Source organism: Enoplosus armatus, chromosome 19 (assembly GCF_043641665.1).
Source record: "Enoplosus armatus isolate fEnoArm2 chromosome 19, fEnoArm2.hap1, whole genome shotgun sequence".
Classification (NCBI taxonomy): Eukaryota; Metazoa; Chordata; class Actinopteri; order Centrarchiformes; family Enoplosidae; genus Enoplosus; species Enoplosus armatus.
This window is the reverse complement of record NC_092198.1, coordinates 13,231,824-13,250,530: the sequence shown is the minus strand read 5'-3', so window position 1 is coordinate 13,250,530 and position 18,707 is coordinate 13,231,824. Positions and strand designations below refer to the sequence as shown.

Sequence of the window (18,707 nt, the reverse complement as noted above, 5' to 3'; positions counted from 1 at the left end):
AGACCATTAAAAAAACACAACACACAGACATCATCCATAACCATCTATTATGTACTGAATGTCACTGATGAGAAAATTGCCCATCAAAAGGTGAAAGCCAATCATTGACTATGTTGCGTGAGCCTTTCTGGGTCAGATTTTAATTATGTAAGACTGAATGGATTGCAGCGCATAGGTAATATATTGAAGTGTGACACACAAACAGTCATGATCCACCTCCGCAAATAGAGTTGTTCAGTTGTTTGTATTGTCAAAGCTGTAGCTGATTTGCTGGCAGCAGAAAGGTTGACCTACAAATCAAATTGCTCAGAAGCTTTTTTCTGAACTTCAATGGCATCACATGAATAACCCAGGTTATGTCAGTGATAAAGTGCAAAAAAAGTTCCCTGAAAGTAAATTGCGTTTGCCTAGTTATTGTAAAAGATTTTAAATTTGTATCTTGACAGGGTTTGTACGTTTCCTCGAGGGGTACTACATTGTGTTGATCACCAAGCGGAGAAAGATGGCTGACATCGGTGGCCACTCCATCTACAAAATCGAAGACACCAGCATGATCTACATCCCCAATGACTCGGTCAGGGTTACACACCCTGATGAAGCAAGGTACTGTCTTGTTCTTCAGTCTGTAACACACTTTGAGGTCAAGTGCAGGTGTTGCAATTTGCAGCATACGGTCATGCTTCAATTTCAGACATGCACCCCTTTACATTAATCTGATGGGTATTTAACATGTTGGTCTCATGTGTGAATACGCACGCACTTTTATGTAAAAGTCACAACGGTTTTTCTAGGTCGGACCCAGTGACATTTGCGTAACACTTTCAGCATGACACAAGTCTGAATTGAATGCAATCAGATTAATGTGAAGGCAGCAGCAGCAAAAGGTAAAGCATGCAGAGAGAGAGATTGAATGTGTGTCTTGTAACGTTATTGTCTAAGGTCTGTAATAAATGTATTATCTCAGTCATCATCAGTGATTATGCACAAAGAAAATGAAATCAGTTTAACAACTGACTGAGTTTTTGCTCTTCTAGATATGTGCGGATCTTTCAGAACGTGGACCTCTCCAGCAACTTTTACTTCAGGTAAGACAAATACTCAGTCCAAATTCTCATGTACATGTTTTACAGTGTCATTTATTACTACAATGCATCACTAATATTCATAGAATATATAAGATAATGTATGTCTATAATATAAGCCTTGAGGAGCCTTGCTACACCAGCAAGGTTAGGGTTAAGATTAAGGGTACAGATTTTACCTAAATTTGGTGGAAAGTTAGGCAATGTGCAAAGGAGCGAATTACTGTTCAGGTTCAGGAGTTTGATGATGAAGATTTCTTAACATTGTGATATGGGACAGTATGGAATAAAAAGTTAGATTTCTTCAAGGTGTTATAAACTCAACACAAGACTGACCATGTGTGATAATGCCCAGCGCTTGGATGAGGCCTGGTAACATCTGAAACTATTTTAAGTTTATTTGACCTTCGATTTGCTGATTTCTATCTCAACAAGTGTGTCCTTGTCACAAGGAGTCTGCACACAGCCTGAAGAGTGTATTGACTGTTTTGAATGTTTCAGTGACCGTTGATGCAAAGATTTTCATGTCTTCCATGTCAGTTTGTTGAACTTTTGAGAGGCAGTTTCATGAGTAACTAAGGAAGATATCTTTTAGGTTTAGGTTTGCATGTATCTCATTGTACATGCATTTGTAGTCTAACAAAACTTCTGACAGTCTGACATTGAATATACTTTCCAATTTCCAATTGTACAACGTGTGGTGAAATTGTATAAAACTCTATTTTTGTAGTTTGGCAGAATCTTAAATTCATAATGGGACAGTACTTGTTACAAATTATATTGCCGTTGTACCCTGCAGCTACAGCTATGACCTGAGCCATTCACTGCAGTACAACCTGACTTTGCTGCAGAGGCCCTACGAACTGTGGTCATCACCAGAGTCCTCCGCTGAGGAAGAGGTTCACACACAGAGCAAGCAGGACAGCTTCGACATCTTTGAAGATGAGGGTTTGCCTACGCAAGGTGAGCGGAAGTTAATCAGTAGCCCGTATATAACTTTTGTTTGTTCTATTGGCTGGAGGAGACCTTGTAAAGACCACTCTGCAAGAGCCCTATACTTATAGTGGCTGTCAATCTATGGTTTTTAGCTCTGTTTTGTAGCTGTGCAAATTTAAAAACTAATTTCTATGGCATAATAATTCTCTATACAGTAAAACAGATATCTAAAATTAGGTTTAATCTCAAATTTGACGTAATGTGTGTGTTGGCTAAGTCACTGTGTTTTGCCGTTGTACGGAAGAAGCCTCTTCATATAAAAAATGAAAGATATGGTTAGTGTACTTGTTGTTTTTCTTGTTGCCATTAATGCCCATAAAAAGTGGAAAGTCACTGATGTATTTGTCACACTCAGAGGCGTCAATTATCCGTTCTACTGCAGGTTTGCTGAAGTCACTGAAGTCCATTGAAAATCCATTGAAAAATAATTTGACTTGCCTTGGGTGGTGTGTTCTGTCATGTGACATATGACATGTGTATTGTAATACAATAACATAAGATTAATCCCAATTTGTTGCTTTCTGACTGATAATTTGGTCTGACCCAGTGAAATGATCCAGAGGTTTTATGTGTTCCTACTCTTCTTCCACAGTGGTTTACGGCCTCCAGAACGAGCCGTACTACAAGTACGTGTGGAATGGGAAGCTACTGGACCGAGTCAAGGACATAGTGCATCATGACTGGCTCATGTATATAATCCATGGCTTTTGTGGCCAGTCCAGTATCCTTTGAGCACTGTCAAGTCAGTTTTGTTTGTGCATTTTATTATATGTGCTTTTTTTAATTGGCATGATCCACTTGTTGCTTTGGGTTTAAAAAGAAACTTAAAAAAATGTGCATGTAAAAATGTATAGTACCTTGTTGGGGCTTTGTTGGGACATCATTGGCACTGATTGATTTAAAATGATCACACACGAGTAGAAGACACAATGTTGTCTCTGCACGCAGCCTCCATCAGAGCACGTGGATTACACTGTGAGCGAGAGTGTGTGATTCACCACAAAAGTGCAGAAGCAATTTGTGTTTGTGTTTTTCGGGCTTTAGCAAAACAAGCATTATGGCAATTAGGCAATGGTTATCAGGTATGTAAACACTGGCACTTGGATAATCTCGCCATCTGTTATCTGCAGGGAAAAAAGCAGAAGCTGTCTGCATATTTAATCAGATAGGCTACAAGTTTTTTTTCTTTTTGGATTGAAGACAAAATCCATCTTTGTACGTTTTATTTGTCTTTTTATTTCAGTACTACTGCAGCTTTTGCTTTGAAGTTTTGAGAAGCTTTTGTAGTATTGATGCATGGGTTACTGCTGCTGAGGGGCTTTGGGTTTGACTAGACCGGAGTAAACAGTCTGATTTATTACGGTAAAAGTCTGCCTTAGGTTCAGGTTTCAATCATTTACCATCAAATCCCCTTGAATAAATCACATTAAGCAGTATAAAATATGTTGCCCTTTTCCTTTCAGTAATTTATTTTTAATGAATTGATATTCGTACAGTAGCTTTTGTGTTGCAGCAGGCTGATAAGGTGCACTTTACAGTCAGTACTGCCATCAACACTGTTGTCTCTCTTATCACAGTGACATTGTGTGGGGGTTTTGAGTTTAGACAATTCCTGGAAACTGTTTGGCCTTCAGTGCTGTTTTTCTGAGAGCATGAGAGGACGGATGGGTGCAATAAAAGGAGACTCAGTGGATTGTGTAAATCCAGGAATTTATAGCAGATGAGGAGACGCTGAAGCAGGCAGACAAAAAAGAGCACATTTTGAAAAAGGGGCATTGGGCCTCATTAAAATATTGCAAAGCATGTGTGTAGAAACAGATGAAGAAGTTTTGGAGGATTCATTAATTTTTTTTTTTTTTCAAACTATTCATACAGTAGGTCAGAACAAAAATTATATGTGATTTGAAATGATGCTACCAAATCTTTTTAATATTTTGTTAAAGTCATAGGTCATGACTTAGCACATAAAACACAACAGATGTTGAGGAACATGCTAAATACTATTATAAAGTCACTTTTTTATATATCATTCTTATATAGTACCTGTAGTATAGCATCTATAGTTCTCAAAAGTGGCAAGTCTACCAACATAGAAAATAACAATTTAGTGGTTTGCTTGATGTTACATTGTTCAAGGGTTTGTTTCACTTTGCTAATGTAACACGCTTTTCCGAAAATCACAGATTTAATTTAGATTGCAACATACCTGAGTGACACCTCAGACTACAGCACAGCGTCTCTATGAGTTTGCTTTTAATTTTAAAATGAAAAATGCTTCTTTTTTCACTTACATGTATTTTTGAGTTAATATTAATAATAATTTAATAGTGCTTATGTTTATTTTACACTGATTTAAGAAGCTAAATAAATAATCATTTGTGAATGAGGTCAATTTCAAGAGTGTGTTCAGATTCTGATGGAAAATAAGAGACTACAAAAAAGACACATTTAATATTATAAATGAAGAACTATGATGTATGAGAAAGTAAAGTATGTGTGTGTTTGTAAACAGGTGATTGTGTAACGCTGTCAGTGGTGTGTTATTATTCCTCCTTTACCCACCAACTACAGAGCTTCTGATCTACGGCCGACCGGTTCACATCACTCTCATTGCCAGGCGCTCAAGCAAATTTGCCGGGACCCGCTTCCTCAAAAGAGGAGCCAACTGCGAGGTACAGCGGTTGCCGGGGCAACAGGGAAGAATAGATAGTGGAGGCAGGGCTGAGGGCCAGCCGGATGATTGAGATGACTCAGGTTGATCACAGGGAGTTAATTTGACCCGCTGCCTCTTCCTTGAGTATTCATGAGTGTTTGTGTGGGTGTGTGGTGGGAGGAGGGAGGAACTGTTGGAGCAAACATAGATTTCCTGTTTCTATTTGGACTGCCACCCTGAGACTAGGTTGGACACATTTTCACAGTTTCCTGCTATTGTGTGCAAATGCAAAGTAGTCTTTTAAAACAAAATTGTAACTACTTTACATTGTAGCATGTAGTACTGTCTGATGGCATTTATCACAACAGACAGTTTGACTTGTAGCAGGAAAAGCACAGGTGTAATCAATATTGTTAACGATGGCTCTGTTCCATTTAGATTTATCAATAAGCTGTGACAGGGAGTCAGCATGCTCAGTGGCAGAGCCCTGAAACTAGTGAAGCTAAAGGGAGTGCAGCCCTTATTGATGTTATTAATTACACCTGTGGTTATCTTGCTGTCTCTGCCGTGAAAGTGTGGATTCACTCGATAAAAACACTTCATGCTGAGCTTCAAAGTTCATTCCAAGTTCATTCTTGACCTTGGAAAAGGGAGTTTCTCACCACACATTTCATTTAGTAGCTGCTTTGGAGCTTTTGATCATATCAAGTGATCTTCAACAGCACATGGAGTTTGGAGTTCTTGGAGTAGATCCATTTTTTCTGAGCGCTTTAAGATTCTTGTCCATGTTGCTCTTTATCATGCCCATCTGCTGATGAACATCATGTGATCCGATCAAAAGCTCCAGAACAGCTACTCAACTGCTGTTTCCATTCACATTATTTTCTATTTCCATTCCAAGAGCTGATGTTAAAAGTTCATTATTGTCACTTGGAAGCAGCAGTTTAGTAGCTGCTGGAGCTTTTGATTATATCGTATGATCTTCATCCGCAGATGCACATGATAAAAGATTCAGATTGCCAATTCTACATGAATGAGAATTCCTCAAAAAAATGGAAATCTGAATATTCCATGACAATTAGGCAAACTCCATCTGCTGATGAAGATCATGTAACGGCTGCTAAATGGACCTTGTAGTGAGACTGATTTCTCAACCTTCAAGGTTTCTTTGTGTTTTTCTGTTGTTTCCAGGGAGATGTGGCTAATGAGGTTGAGACCGAGCAGATCGCCCATGACGCCTCAGTTATGTCTTTCACAGCAGGAAGTTACTCCTCATACGTCCAGGTGCGAGGTTCAGTCCCGCTCTACTGGTCCCAGGACATTTCCACCATGATGCCAAAACCCCCGATACGATGTAAGACTCTAAACACCTGCTAATCCCCAAATCTTTCTTACTTTGTATGTCAATAGCTTTTTTGTTGTCTAGTATCAGAATAATTAGTTTCAGATATCAAACATCATGTGTTGTATATTATCATAGGAAAAATGGCTTATTGATGGGCTTTTTGCTGTGTAAGGTGCCCAACATCTGCTTTATAATGGAAAAGGTAGAGAGTTGGCAAAGCTGCCCAGGATTTAATGGAACATCTTTCTCATATCCACTTTGCTCTTATACATAAAGACAGATAACAAACAAAAGATACGGTTATATCCTCATTGAATGGTTAGCCATTCAGTACCACAGTAGGTGTTATTTATTTATTTTTATCTATTTATGTTTATAATGCTCAATGTATTCATTCTAGCAGCTGTCCAGGACCAGAAATAACCTTGTAGGGAAGGAGGAAGAATGTAATTGGAAAAACTACATTAAAATAAGAGTGGCTTCATACCAGGGCCATTCTTCTCAACCACTGCGACATAGATAAAAAAAAAGAAAAGAAAAAAAAATAGGTGAAGGCAGGACGCCCTCCTCTTGGTTCACATCTTTGTATCCATTCTCTTGTCTCATTATGAGCAGGATAAAAACATAAAACCAGAGCCAGAGGGAGGTGATCAGGTCCCTGAGACTGATGACATTGGAGACTGCTGTGTGTGTCTCTGGTGTGTGTGTGTATACACAGGAAGACATTTGTGCTTGCATGTGTACAATGCCTGTATTAAATCATAATCTTTTCCCCCCAGTTTGCCCTTTAATTCATCCTCAGATGACATTTACTTGTGTGAGATAGAGACACCGAGCGTGTCCCTAAGATCCCTCTGCGTATCAACTTACCTCATCATCCTGCTCCCACTTTGATCCTTAAAGACAGTCCTTATCTGACATTTCCCAAATGCTGTCCAATTCGTGCGCCTTCAGTTTATATTTCACTGTGTGTAGTTTGACACAGTTTGCCCTTGGTATTGGTGCACTTGGGTCACTTTCTCTTTATTAAATGATACTTTTGCCTTCACTGAAGATCGCTTGTTTGCACAAATACATATTTGAGCAGATGAAGAAAACAACAAGAGAGTTCCAAGAAATTATTCATTGTGGTGTTTGGTTTGCTTCTGTAATAGTGTCAGCATTTCAGTAATGTTCTGCTTCAAGTGTCAGCTCCTAAAAAGACTGATAACACTCTGTCTTTATGTGTGTCACTGGTCAAGAAATAGTCTGGCACATAACCTCCCATAAAACTGCAACATGTTGTGTTTTTTTTTTACACTTTGTTTTTTGCACTGATTGAACAAGCAGGGTATAACATTTTAATTTGTGAGCTTTAGACATTCTGGTTGGCAGGTTTTGTTACCTTTTGAACAGTGCCGGGCTAGCTGTTTCTAACGCTCGGCAAGAAAGCTCGACAGCAGCCTGCTACACAACAGAAGAGCCACAGACTTTGAAGAACCCACAACAGCTTTTTTGTCTCATTCTTATGTAACTTACAAACAATGACACATGTCTTGTCCTGGTCGCTGTCAGCGCATGCAGTTACACACCGACTCAGACTTCTGATTTGTCCCCAAAGACGTTTTTTTCTTCCTTTTTAATAATGAAAAGGCAATTAAGAATATATTGAAAAAACACTTTATATTGGACTGCAAAAAGGGATGACTAATTTCAGTTGGCTTTAAACCTGTCTGTGCTTTCATAGTCCACCATCACCCTGAGTAAAACCCATGTTCAATATAGTTATAATATTTATTTGATTTTTGAAGCGGGCTGCATAGAATGGCATCCATTTGATAAATCTAGGTCAGCAGCGTGTCTGTGCATGCAGAGAACATATCGCACAATGCATCGCCCATTGCCTCGTCCCTGCCATGACTGGCACAACTCATTGTTACATAAGTAGATTTATAATGTGTTTATGACTGCCCTGAAGTGGTAAAATGTCGTGGTTGTGAAGGAGATGACCTTAATAGGTGACTCTTCTTCATCATCATCGTCATTATCAACATTCCCCTCCCGAGGTACAATAAGAGTGTTACAGGTTGTCCTGTTTTTATGTTGACGTAAACTCTCAGTACAAGTGCACCGGACAAAATGATGACGACATGGCATGGAGCGAACTTGAAAACTACGTGCTTGCCCTCGTGTTTGTATTGTTAGTTTTGAGATATCAGTCAGCAACTGTGTGGGATAAACTGGCATGATTTGACCTATTTCCTCTAATCTTTCTTCTGGCTGCTTCACTGGTCCAATTTGACGGCAGGCGGCAGGTGTGGGGCTCTGCAGGAGTGGCAAATGGCGGCACTAAACATGATTTTTAAAATGAAGAATGAATAAAAGAATGGAAGTGGAAGTGAATGCATGAAACCATAAACCAGACATTACTTTGTTTGCTCAATGTGTATCTCAGACTGGCTGGCCCCATTAAAACAAGTTCCCTCATCTACCTACTTTTACTTGTTCTTATTGTATCTTATCTTGTATAGTGAAGAAGCTTGGGTTTGTGATACATGTGATACCCTGAATGCCCTAAATATTAAACAATAAAAGAAAGTTTGACCTCTCTTTCAGTGGACCAAGCTGACCCATACGCCCATGTAGCTGCCCTCCATTTTGACCAGATGCTGCAGCGCTTTGGCTCTCCTATTATCATCCTCAACCTGGTCAAGGTAACATACTTCAACACACACACACACATACACACACACACACACACACACACACACACACACACACACACACACACACACACACACACACACACACACACACACACATCCTTTGAGGTCCTCAAGGACTGTGGCAAATGATATATACAGTTTGACTCTTTTCCTGACCAGGTGTAACCACAAAATGCAGTGATTCAGTATAAAGTAGAAACTGAGTAACAGAAAAAAAACAAATACACCCAAGCAGTAGTGCTCTACTGGAAACTGCTTACTTGTAGTTATATAGAGATCTATGGAGATATAATAAGATCCAGGTTGTAAAATGTTAGAATTTTCTTTTGCAGGACTGGCTTCTTTGTGTGAGTATTGTATAAGCTACAGATGTGGATCTTTATGGATTGTTCAGGTGTCTTTGGAGGAAATGTTTGTGCAATTGCTCAACAGGTTGTTATCTAATAGCGCTGTGATTGTGCAATTGGCCAACCTCTGGATTGATATTGGAACTTACTTATTGCTGTGGAGACGTTGATAATCAAGAGACTTTCCCGGTGGATGGTGATTACAAGCAGTTGAAAATGGTAACTTGAATATTGATCATTGCATTGCTCCGAAAACACACACAGCAGTGATGAAAGGGGAGATGTCGCTGCAAAAATGCACACGGGGGGGTCATGATGTTGCTGTAAAGTCAGCATTCATCATCAAACTGTTCTTGAATCATGAAAAACAATTTTAGTATGAGAAATAATGAAACCCCAAGAAATTGTAATGCTGAAGTTTTGAAAAGTATGATGCTAATAAAGTGCTTCAAGCCACTCCATCTTAAAAAACACACAATAAAGTAAACAAAAGGCTGCATGAGTTCCTGTATGCTGATCTTCATCCCTGAGTGCAACGCTGTCAGACATTTTCCCATTTTAGCCAGTACTCTAGTAGTCTAGTCATTTTTGCATTGCCTTTTCGTGTACACACACACACACACACACACACACACACACACACACACACACACACACAGGGACACACTTGGGCACGCAGCCATACACGCTGTAGCTTGGGTTTCAAGCTCACGTTGTCACTCCCAAGGGTTGCCGTGAGACGAGGGACCAATCGCAGACCTCAGAGGTCCGCACAAGCTGCAGCCATGTGATATGTGCAGACTGTGGGGAGCAAGGGAGGGGACTCCCTGGTTATACGCTACACCCTCTCTCTCATCCCAGAGAGACAGAAAGAGGAAGGAATTGGCAATTGACCATGAAATCATGACAGTCCATCTCTCAGTGGTGGTCGACTGGGGTTGGTGCAGCGCTGTCAATAGAGGAAGAGTAAGAGCACACATGGCCAAGCAAGTTTCCAACCAGCTAACTTAAATCCATTTCTTTTGACTGCTGGAGATGACTTTTATTCTCCCCACATAGATATTTTTTCAAATCATATTTAATTTAGTCATTTTGATTTAATCAGGCTGATCTTTTAAGATCAAAATGTTTTTTTTGATAGAAAGAATGCTGTCATTAAACACACCCTTTTACTGTACAGAAATGTACATTACAATAATGACACTGCTCATTCCTGTCCATTAAAATGCCCAGCCCCCTCCTGTATGTACATGTGCATGTGTGACTTGTTTGGATTCGCATCATCATTCATGATCTGTGACAGCACTTTTTGTACAACAACGATAATGATTATTACTGTGGCATTTGTATGCTGGTTTATACATCCGTACAGTACACGTGTGCTTTTGTAAGTATATGTGCACGTGTAGTGTATTTCTAGTCTCTCATCTGTGCCTAGAAAGTATGTGTGTGTGTGTGTGTGTGTGTGTGTGTGTGTGTGTGTGTGTGTGTGTGTGTGTGTGTGTGTGTGTGTGTGTGTGTGTGTGTGTGTGTGTGTGTGTGTGTGTGTGTGTGTGTGTGTGTGTGTATATGTGCCAGACTGTATGACACGTTCTGCTTGAATGGGAGAGGAAATGCATTGGTAATTTGACTGGTTGCTGTGTTGCTTTGGCACTGCTGGATGTGTGGATGGAGATGCTAAATGATGCATCCAAGCCCATTATCACCCAGGGTCGTCAGTCAAAAAGGCGATGAGCGAATGAGTGGAGAAATAACTTCATGGAGAAATAACTTAATGGACAGTATGACTACAGGTCACAGAGGCAGACTGCATCTTTTTTTTTTATGATAATTTCTTCCCTCCATCAGTGATTTAAATATCTGGACCTCAGAAATAATAAAACAGTAGTCTTATCAGATGAGTTAAATATCTTTCCATCTACTCAGGCAGCAGATATATTTGGCTAGAAACATTTTTCACAATTTCTCTAAATCTGGAAAACATACTTGCAGAATGTAGCCTTAGATTTTTTTTCCTGCCTGTGATCATAATAACTACATAAAAAAAGCAACTTTCTACTTCCCATGATTGCTGTCAGTGTTCTGGGATCGGTTTTGTGTAATGCTTTTTCCAAATGTCACAAACAATCAGGTGAGATTTAGACAAAGCACTGGTAAGACAGATGTTGCCAGTCCACGTTTGTTTGCAAAATTTGCCAAAGCAGAACTCTTACTTTAAATTAACAATTTAGCAGAACAGTGTCAAATTTGTTATACTGCATTTTGAATGAAATAAAGAATGATGGTCACCATAGCCATATATCAATATATGCACTAATTTGCAAGTTTCCAAATGCCACAGCTATTTCAGCCCTTAATCTCACCCTTTGCAGCATAAGATCCAATTTGCACAAATATCCAGCAGAGCTGCACCTCATGTTATATATTCCTCATCTATCCACAGCATTGATCCTCAGTTCTGTGCTTTCCACTACATAAGCCCAACTCCGCTTGGATCTTGTAAATTATTCTTTGCGGCTCTATTTTCCTCTGAGGTCACTGTGGAGAAGACCTGAGTGGATCTTTGTGAATGCATCAAAGAGAACTAACTAGTCACATTTCTGACTATGTGTGCTGGTGTCCTCATGGGACCTGTCAAGCAACTGGAATCCTGTTACAACTGTACATTAACACCTTTTTAAATAAGATGTTCTTAACTCCTTGGTGAATCGGTCATTCATGTGATACACTGTACGTATGTCTCTCTGTTGTGCTACAGAAACGAGAAAAAAGGAAACATGAGAAGATTCTGAGTGAAGAGCTCTACCCAGCTGTGATCAACCTGAATCAGTTCCTCCCTCCAGACAACTGCATCGACTACATTGCTTGGGACATGGCCCGTTACACCAAGAGGTTGTGACAATAAATGTGCCAATGTAGTGAGCTAAAAGTTGCGTAAAAGCCAGCTTTGTTAGTGTTGTTCGGCTTTTTGATGGTTCAAAACCATCAAAATATCAAACTCACATGGAAAGAAAAAAAATGGCGTTAACAAGGTCAGTAACATTGTAGAGGACATTTTTACCTTTACCGTACAACAGCAGCTGCTGCTCTCTCCATTTGAAACAATGGCCTAGCTCTGTGAAATGTTGCACTGGTGCTTTTTGTGTAAAAACCCTGTTAGAGCGACTATCCCCAGAATTTGGGCTTGGTTGGCCTGTGTTAATGCATTGAAAGAAATTACAATGAATTAAATAGGCATCATCACTATAAGGCAGCTACAGAAACACAAACAATCTTGTTGATATCAAATATTGATATAATCTTCTCATTTCTCTTTCTCTTAGTAAGTTGTGCAACGTTCTGGACCGTCTGAGTATGATAGCAGAGAACGTGGTTAAGCGAACAGGTTTCTTCATTAATCGCTCCGACTTCTACTGTCACACCATCAGACCAGACGACAGGTGAGCCTTTTCTTGTCCTACTCTTTGTTTAAAAACTGAAGCTAACACTCTTTTCAGATAGAGGTTGTCTGTAAGCAAACAGCCAACTATGAACTAAAAGTAAACTTATTCAGAAACTGCTCATGACTAACATCTTTGGGTACTTGCTAGGACCCTCGTTGTTATCAAGAAAACTGTTAATTAAAGGTCAAAATGTGAGAGGGTGGCAGATTATGCAACAGTGATATGAGGAAAAAGTGTAAGAAAAATGTTAGACCACACCACCATCTTTACCTCATTTACTTATCAGACTTTCCTTTTGTAATGGAGGGTGCGTTATCCATTTTTCTATTCATACATATTCAGAATCAAACATTTATCGACACTGCTTCATTTTGAAACCCTCCAGATATGAATTCTTAATGGAAATTATGCCTGGTGGCAGTTGTGTCGCAGAGAGTTTTCTGCTAACGAGCTGAGTAGATTGCCGTCCATGTACTGTAATGCATGGCTCCTCCATTGTCTGCGTGTCTTAATCTCTTCCACCCAACATTACCATTCTGTTACATAACCCAACGACCACACCACGGTCAGTATTTATTACCCTCTCTTTGCATTACCTAATCCTAGCTAACATTCTTTTTAATACACTTCACTTCATACTCATATACACACACACAACCCAAACCCTCATAAGCTTTTATGTAGATGCACTTTGATAATTATAGTACCTGTAGCCTTCATCACATGCATAAATTAGCTCGTGAATAATGAATCTGATTAGAGATTTGTTAACATTGTCTTTTCCTTATCACACTGTTCTCGTCTGTCCTCTGCACCTCGACAGGCTTTCTTCAACACAACCATATTTTATACTTTAACTAAAGCTGCTTGTTGGTCCTCAATCAGGTCATTGAGTTCATACCACAATGAGATACACTTTGCTTTAAAACCCCACCCTTCTACAACTTTTTTTTTTGTACCATTTAAAAGCAGTCTTTCCTCACAGAGTTATTCGCACTTCACCTGTTGTTGTTTTTTGTAGAGCACTTTAAAAAGAAAGTGATGAATGGGAGTAGTCGTTTTGAACTGGGGGAAAAAGTACTAATAAAGACATAACCCAGACACAGACCATGAAACGGTATTTGTCTGTTCTTTAAAATCTGAAACCATAAATCTATAATGCTTTTATTTTAAAGACTGATACCACTCTTCTATCTGTACGTTAAATTTAAGGCTACAGCCGAGTGCCAGTTAGCTTAGCTTAGTTTAGCATAAAGAAGCAGGGGGAAAACAACCTCTAAAGCTCACTAATTAACAAAAATTGAGGTGTAAAAACAACAAATTCTGTTTTTAAAGGGGGTTATGTGTCATTTTACACTTTCCGTATTTGTACATTTCTGGACTGTTTCCAGTCTTTATGCTAAGCCTAACCTGCTTTAGCTTTGTATTTACTATACAGTGAATAATAACAATATTCCTTTACAACAAATTAAAATGTGTAATTTATACTTTACTTTATACCTTATATCATGTTGTAATATATAATGATATATAATAATATGTATATACATATATACACATATATATTTTTTGTCCACATCCTTTGCTTGGGTTTGCACATAATATGCAATATTGTAAATGAGAACATGTAGTCATGATTTCTTTCTGTCTCTCTGTACTTGGAGTCCTGATGGGGCTCAATGTGTTTAGATGCCTGCACTGTATGTTTGTATCTAGTCCATTATGTTGAGCCTTGAAATGGTGATTATTACAGTGGCCACATCACATCTCTTGTAGTGGGAAAAGATGAGTAAATGTGCTTGCAGAAGAGTAGAATTGACATGTGCACTTTAATGCTTTTTGTCTGTTCCCAGTATTCTATTCTTTAAGTTGAATTAAATGTCATTTTTTCAGGTGGGGAGATTTAGGTGGACACATTACAGGCAGTGGACGGGTGCAGGTATGTCATATAGCAAACTGGTTTGGTGTAACTTTCGTGTTACAACTGTTTTTCTGAAGGCACCGAATATTCTCCCCAAATTACTGACTCCTTTGCAGCAATTGTACATAGGAAAATGGGAAAAAAAACATAGTAGTGTAAATAAATGGTTACTATTAATCAACTGAGTCATATAAGGTAATAAACCCACATATAAAAACATGGCATTTAGATTTCTAGGCCAAGGAAACAGCTTTTGTCTGCAATGTTTATTTAAATAAGGCTTCACATTAAAAAACATGGCAACTGCATTCAGCTGCATAATGAGAGGTGAATCCATGGAGATAAGTTTGCTGTTGATGCTGTGAGGTCACTTATTGCCTTTTCATGTAATTTGTGTGTGACTCTCATAAATACATAAACATCCTGTAGTTTAATGGAGTTGTGTCAGTGAGTTTCATAAGTTTTTGTTGTTGTAGACTGGCGTGTTGCGGACCAACTGTGTCGACTGTCTGGATCGGACCAACACCGCCCAGTTCATGGTGGGGAAGTGCGCACTAGCCTATCAGCTTTACGCACTGGGAATGATTGACAAGCCCAAACTCCAGTTTGACACTGACTGTGTAAGGTAAAACTTGAAAATCATATATTTTCCATTCATCACCATTCAACATATTAGTGATTGTGTGCATGTGTACTGTATATGTTTTTTTCATGTCTGATTGTGTCCTTATCACCAAATTGCTGTTTCAATCCCCCAAAACCCCAACCCCCAAGAGCCAAGATGAACATTAGGACCACATTTCGCCTGTCCAGTGCCTGTGTTTTAAAGTGTGTATTTGTGTGTTGTGTGTGTGTGTGTGTGTCTGTGGCCCAGGTTGTTTGAGGAGCTGTATGAAGACCATGGAGACACTTTGTCACTGCAGTATGGCGGCTCCCAGCTGGTTCACAGAGTCAAGACCTACCGCAAGATCGCTCCCTGGACACAACACTCCAAAGACATCATGCAGACTCTGTCACGCTACTACAGCAATGCTTTCTCAGGTGTGTTACACAGACACATACAGGTTCGAAACATTCCTCTTTTACCTGTATTGGCTTTTCTTACACACATTTTTCCATCCATTTCATCCCAAAATCCATCCATATTAAACCCCGACTTTGCCAGTACACCACACCCTGTGAAACCTGAACCCTCATGTTCAAGACAAATAGATGCACACAAAACCCCTGATATTTACATGAAAAAAGGTCCTCATAATGCACTCCTTAGTCTACGTATTTTCTCAGCCTGTGGAATCTCCTTGACTTAAATAAACTTTCAGAAAACATTTAGACAAACTACTTGACACTTTTCAAACAGTGTGACCCTGCTCTTCAGTCACTACATGCTCATGGAGCTGATGTTACTTATTATTTCAGTTTGACATAATATGTTATGTGAGCAAGAAACTGTCTGTCATAAAGCTAAGAAATAGCCACGGCTGCAAAGGCAAGCTAAATGACTCCAACTGTTAGCTTTACCACGGTAAGCTCTTACAGGGTATGCCACATTTAACCGCATTCACATTCTGTGCCATATTGCCTCTTAAGATCGGTTGCTCCTCCTGTAAACTTTGCAAGTGGAAAATGTGACCCAGCACGTTACACAGAGCACTTTTCACGCCACATCATACAAAATCATATTGTTATGATATTTTGAGGACGTTTGATTTCCGATATCATTATCTGAAGAAATGTTTAAATTGGCTGAATTTATGGTTTTTCTCTCTCTTCCAATTTGCAACCAGGATTTAATTGCCATTCAGTGCTTGATAAAGTGGCTTTGCTATGCCTGCAACTCGGATTTCTAATAATTTGAAATGGTACCCTGGTTTGTAGTTAGGTACAGTGTGGTTATGAAAATGTGCATGGGTCTACACAAGCGTTTTCATATCACACCAGTGACTGAGGGTGGCATTTGTTGCCCCAGAAATGAAGAGGAAGGTTGTGTACTGTGTATTAAGCCAAGAGTGATTGAGCTGTACTACTTGACCCACTAAGTCGACCTCCTCTCTGTGTTTTTGCTTTTTACTCCTCATTCAGTTCATTTTGAAAAAACGGGATCATTGGTTGGTCGCAGAGCCGAGCCGGGAAAGTAGCAGATTGTTTATTCAGACTGAAATGTCAAGTGAGAGAGGCTCATGTAATGCAGCACACACACACACGCAAAGAATATCATACACACAAGTACCCTATATCAGGTCTTATGAGTTGTAGTGGTTGACCAAGATGTTGCCCTGTTGCTAAGTTGTGCCTCTTCACTCTGTGCAAGGCACCAAAGGAGAATATATAAGGACAAAGTAAAGCAAAACATCCTAATCCAGTTGTCTGAGGACCAGCTAGCGTCTACTGTCAACCTCCCCTTTTACCAGGACACAGCCATTTTCATACATTTACCCATGATTACATTTTCATGTCCTTCTAGACTTGCTAACGATTCACAACTCTTCGGCCAGCCACTTCCCCTTAGTCAAATTGATCTTACTAAATTGAAACACTCTAAATCTGGCCTGCAGAGCCTGTATTGCTCTGTGATTGTTAGTCTGTAATTTCAGGTTCTCTCCTTAATTGTATTTTTGATGGGTTAACCATAACATTTAGACAAAATCTATAAATGCGTTGGCTAATTCTTAATACAAAGCTGGTGAAAACAATATTAAACAACGTAAAGTATTAGATGGATCGCCATGACATTTTGTGCAGACAAGCATGGTCCCCAGAGGATGAAGCCTCATGACTTTTGTGATCCCCTGACTTTTCTTCTTGTGCCACCATGAGGTTGAAATTTGTTCTTTCGAGTTTCAACAACAATTGGATGGATTGCCATGAAATTTGGTACATATATTAATGTGGTTTATGAACAAATGCAAAGTGCAAAACTAATGACATTCCCACCAGCCTCAGCTGCACTGTGTTTAGTGCTAATTAGAAAAATGTTAGCATGCTAACACGCTAAACTATGATGGTGAACATGGTCAACATTATATCTGCTAAACATCAGCATGTTTGCATTGTCATTATGAGCATGTTAGCATGCCGGCATTAGCATTTAGTTCAAAGCAGCACGGTGCTTAAGTACAGCCTGCTTTGATGAGAACAGTGAAATGCAGGGATAGTGAGCTGACATTGAACAGACCTTTTTAATGTGTTCGTTTCATTCATTCATAATACATCTTGTAAGACAAAGCTTTTTGTCATTGACATCTGTTGCACGTGTATTCTATGTTCACTATCTCATGATGTATTGAATGACTGTCAGGCTGAACATTACCAAGAGAAAAGGCTTGGCAGCAGGGTTTAATAGAAGCCAATTTAGTTTCTAATTATCTAACGTGACTGTTCTAGCAGCATGCACAGGGCTTCACAGTTGGGGGAGGTATTAAATGGCACTGAACTGTGCAGCATGCAAAACACGTGCCATATGCACACACAGGGATTATCTTAGCACGCTCCCATAGCCAAATATATTGCACTGTGGTGGTTCAGAGAGTTGTTGCTGGTAAGGTCCCTGTTCATGTGAGGAGGACACATGGCTGAGTGAGTTCAGCTTTACCTATGTTTCATTAATGGCACCTTTGCTGTCTGTACTCTTTTCTTCTCAACATGATAGCTGGTGAAGTGTCTCTTGGGTCTTGTGTCGAAGTTTGAGATGTGGTTACTAGGTAATGTAGTTTACTTGTTGTCAGTGGCAGAATACATATTGGCATCATATCTTGAATTTGGAAACACTAGTTTGACAAAATAATCTTGTCACTTCTTAACCTTTTCCAGAGCTTTCCAACACATCTCAGGGTCTTCACCAGTGTCTGCAGTTTTCTTGGTACTTGTGGAGATGGTTTAGTCATCATGAGACGTACACTATATTGCCAAAAGTATTCACCCATCCAAATAATTGAAATCAGGTGTTCCAATCACTTCCATGGCCACAGGTGTATAAAATCATGCACCAAGACATGCAGACTGTTTCTACAAACATTTGTGAAAGAATGGGTCGCTCTCAGGAGCTCAGTGAATTCCAGCGTGGTACTGTGATAGGATGCCACCTGTGCAACAAGTCCAGTCTTGAAATTTCCTCGCTCCTAAATATTCCACAGTCAACTGTCAGTGGTATTATAACAAGGTGGAAGCGATTGGGAACGACAGCAACTCAGCCACGAAGTGGTAGGCCAAGTAAAA

The 18,707-nt window shown here is 39.5% G+C and overlaps 1 protein-coding gene across 1 annotated transcript in view; it reads left to right on the top strand.

Annotated features, from left to right (window-relative positions):
• Nucleotides 1-18,707, top strand: part of fig4a (FIG4 phosphoinositide 5-phosphatase a) — a 42,562-nt gene that overhangs the window by 5,743 nt on the left and 18,112 nt on the right. Inside the window, exons 4-15 of the mRNA XM_070925553.1 lie at nucleotides 447-603; nucleotides 1,035-1,085; nucleotides 1,882-2,063; nucleotides 2,671-2,799; nucleotides 4,650-4,750; nucleotides 5,923-6,085; nucleotides 8,672-8,769; nucleotides 11,887-12,020; nucleotides 12,452-12,568; nucleotides 14,465-14,510; nucleotides 14,969-15,117; nucleotides 15,367-15,533. Coding sequence (XP_070781654.1) covers nucleotides 447-603; nucleotides 1,035-1,085; nucleotides 1,882-2,063; nucleotides 2,671-2,799; nucleotides 4,650-4,750; nucleotides 5,923-6,085; nucleotides 8,672-8,769; nucleotides 11,887-12,020; nucleotides 12,452-12,568; nucleotides 14,465-14,510; nucleotides 14,969-15,117; nucleotides 15,367-15,533 — 1,494 coding nt within the window. The remainder of the gene's footprint in view (nucleotides 1-446; nucleotides 604-1,034; nucleotides 1,086-1,881; nucleotides 2,064-2,670; nucleotides 2,800-4,649; nucleotides 4,751-5,922; nucleotides 6,086-8,671; nucleotides 8,770-11,886; nucleotides 12,021-12,451; nucleotides 12,569-14,464; nucleotides 14,511-14,968; nucleotides 15,118-15,366; nucleotides 15,534-18,707) is intronic.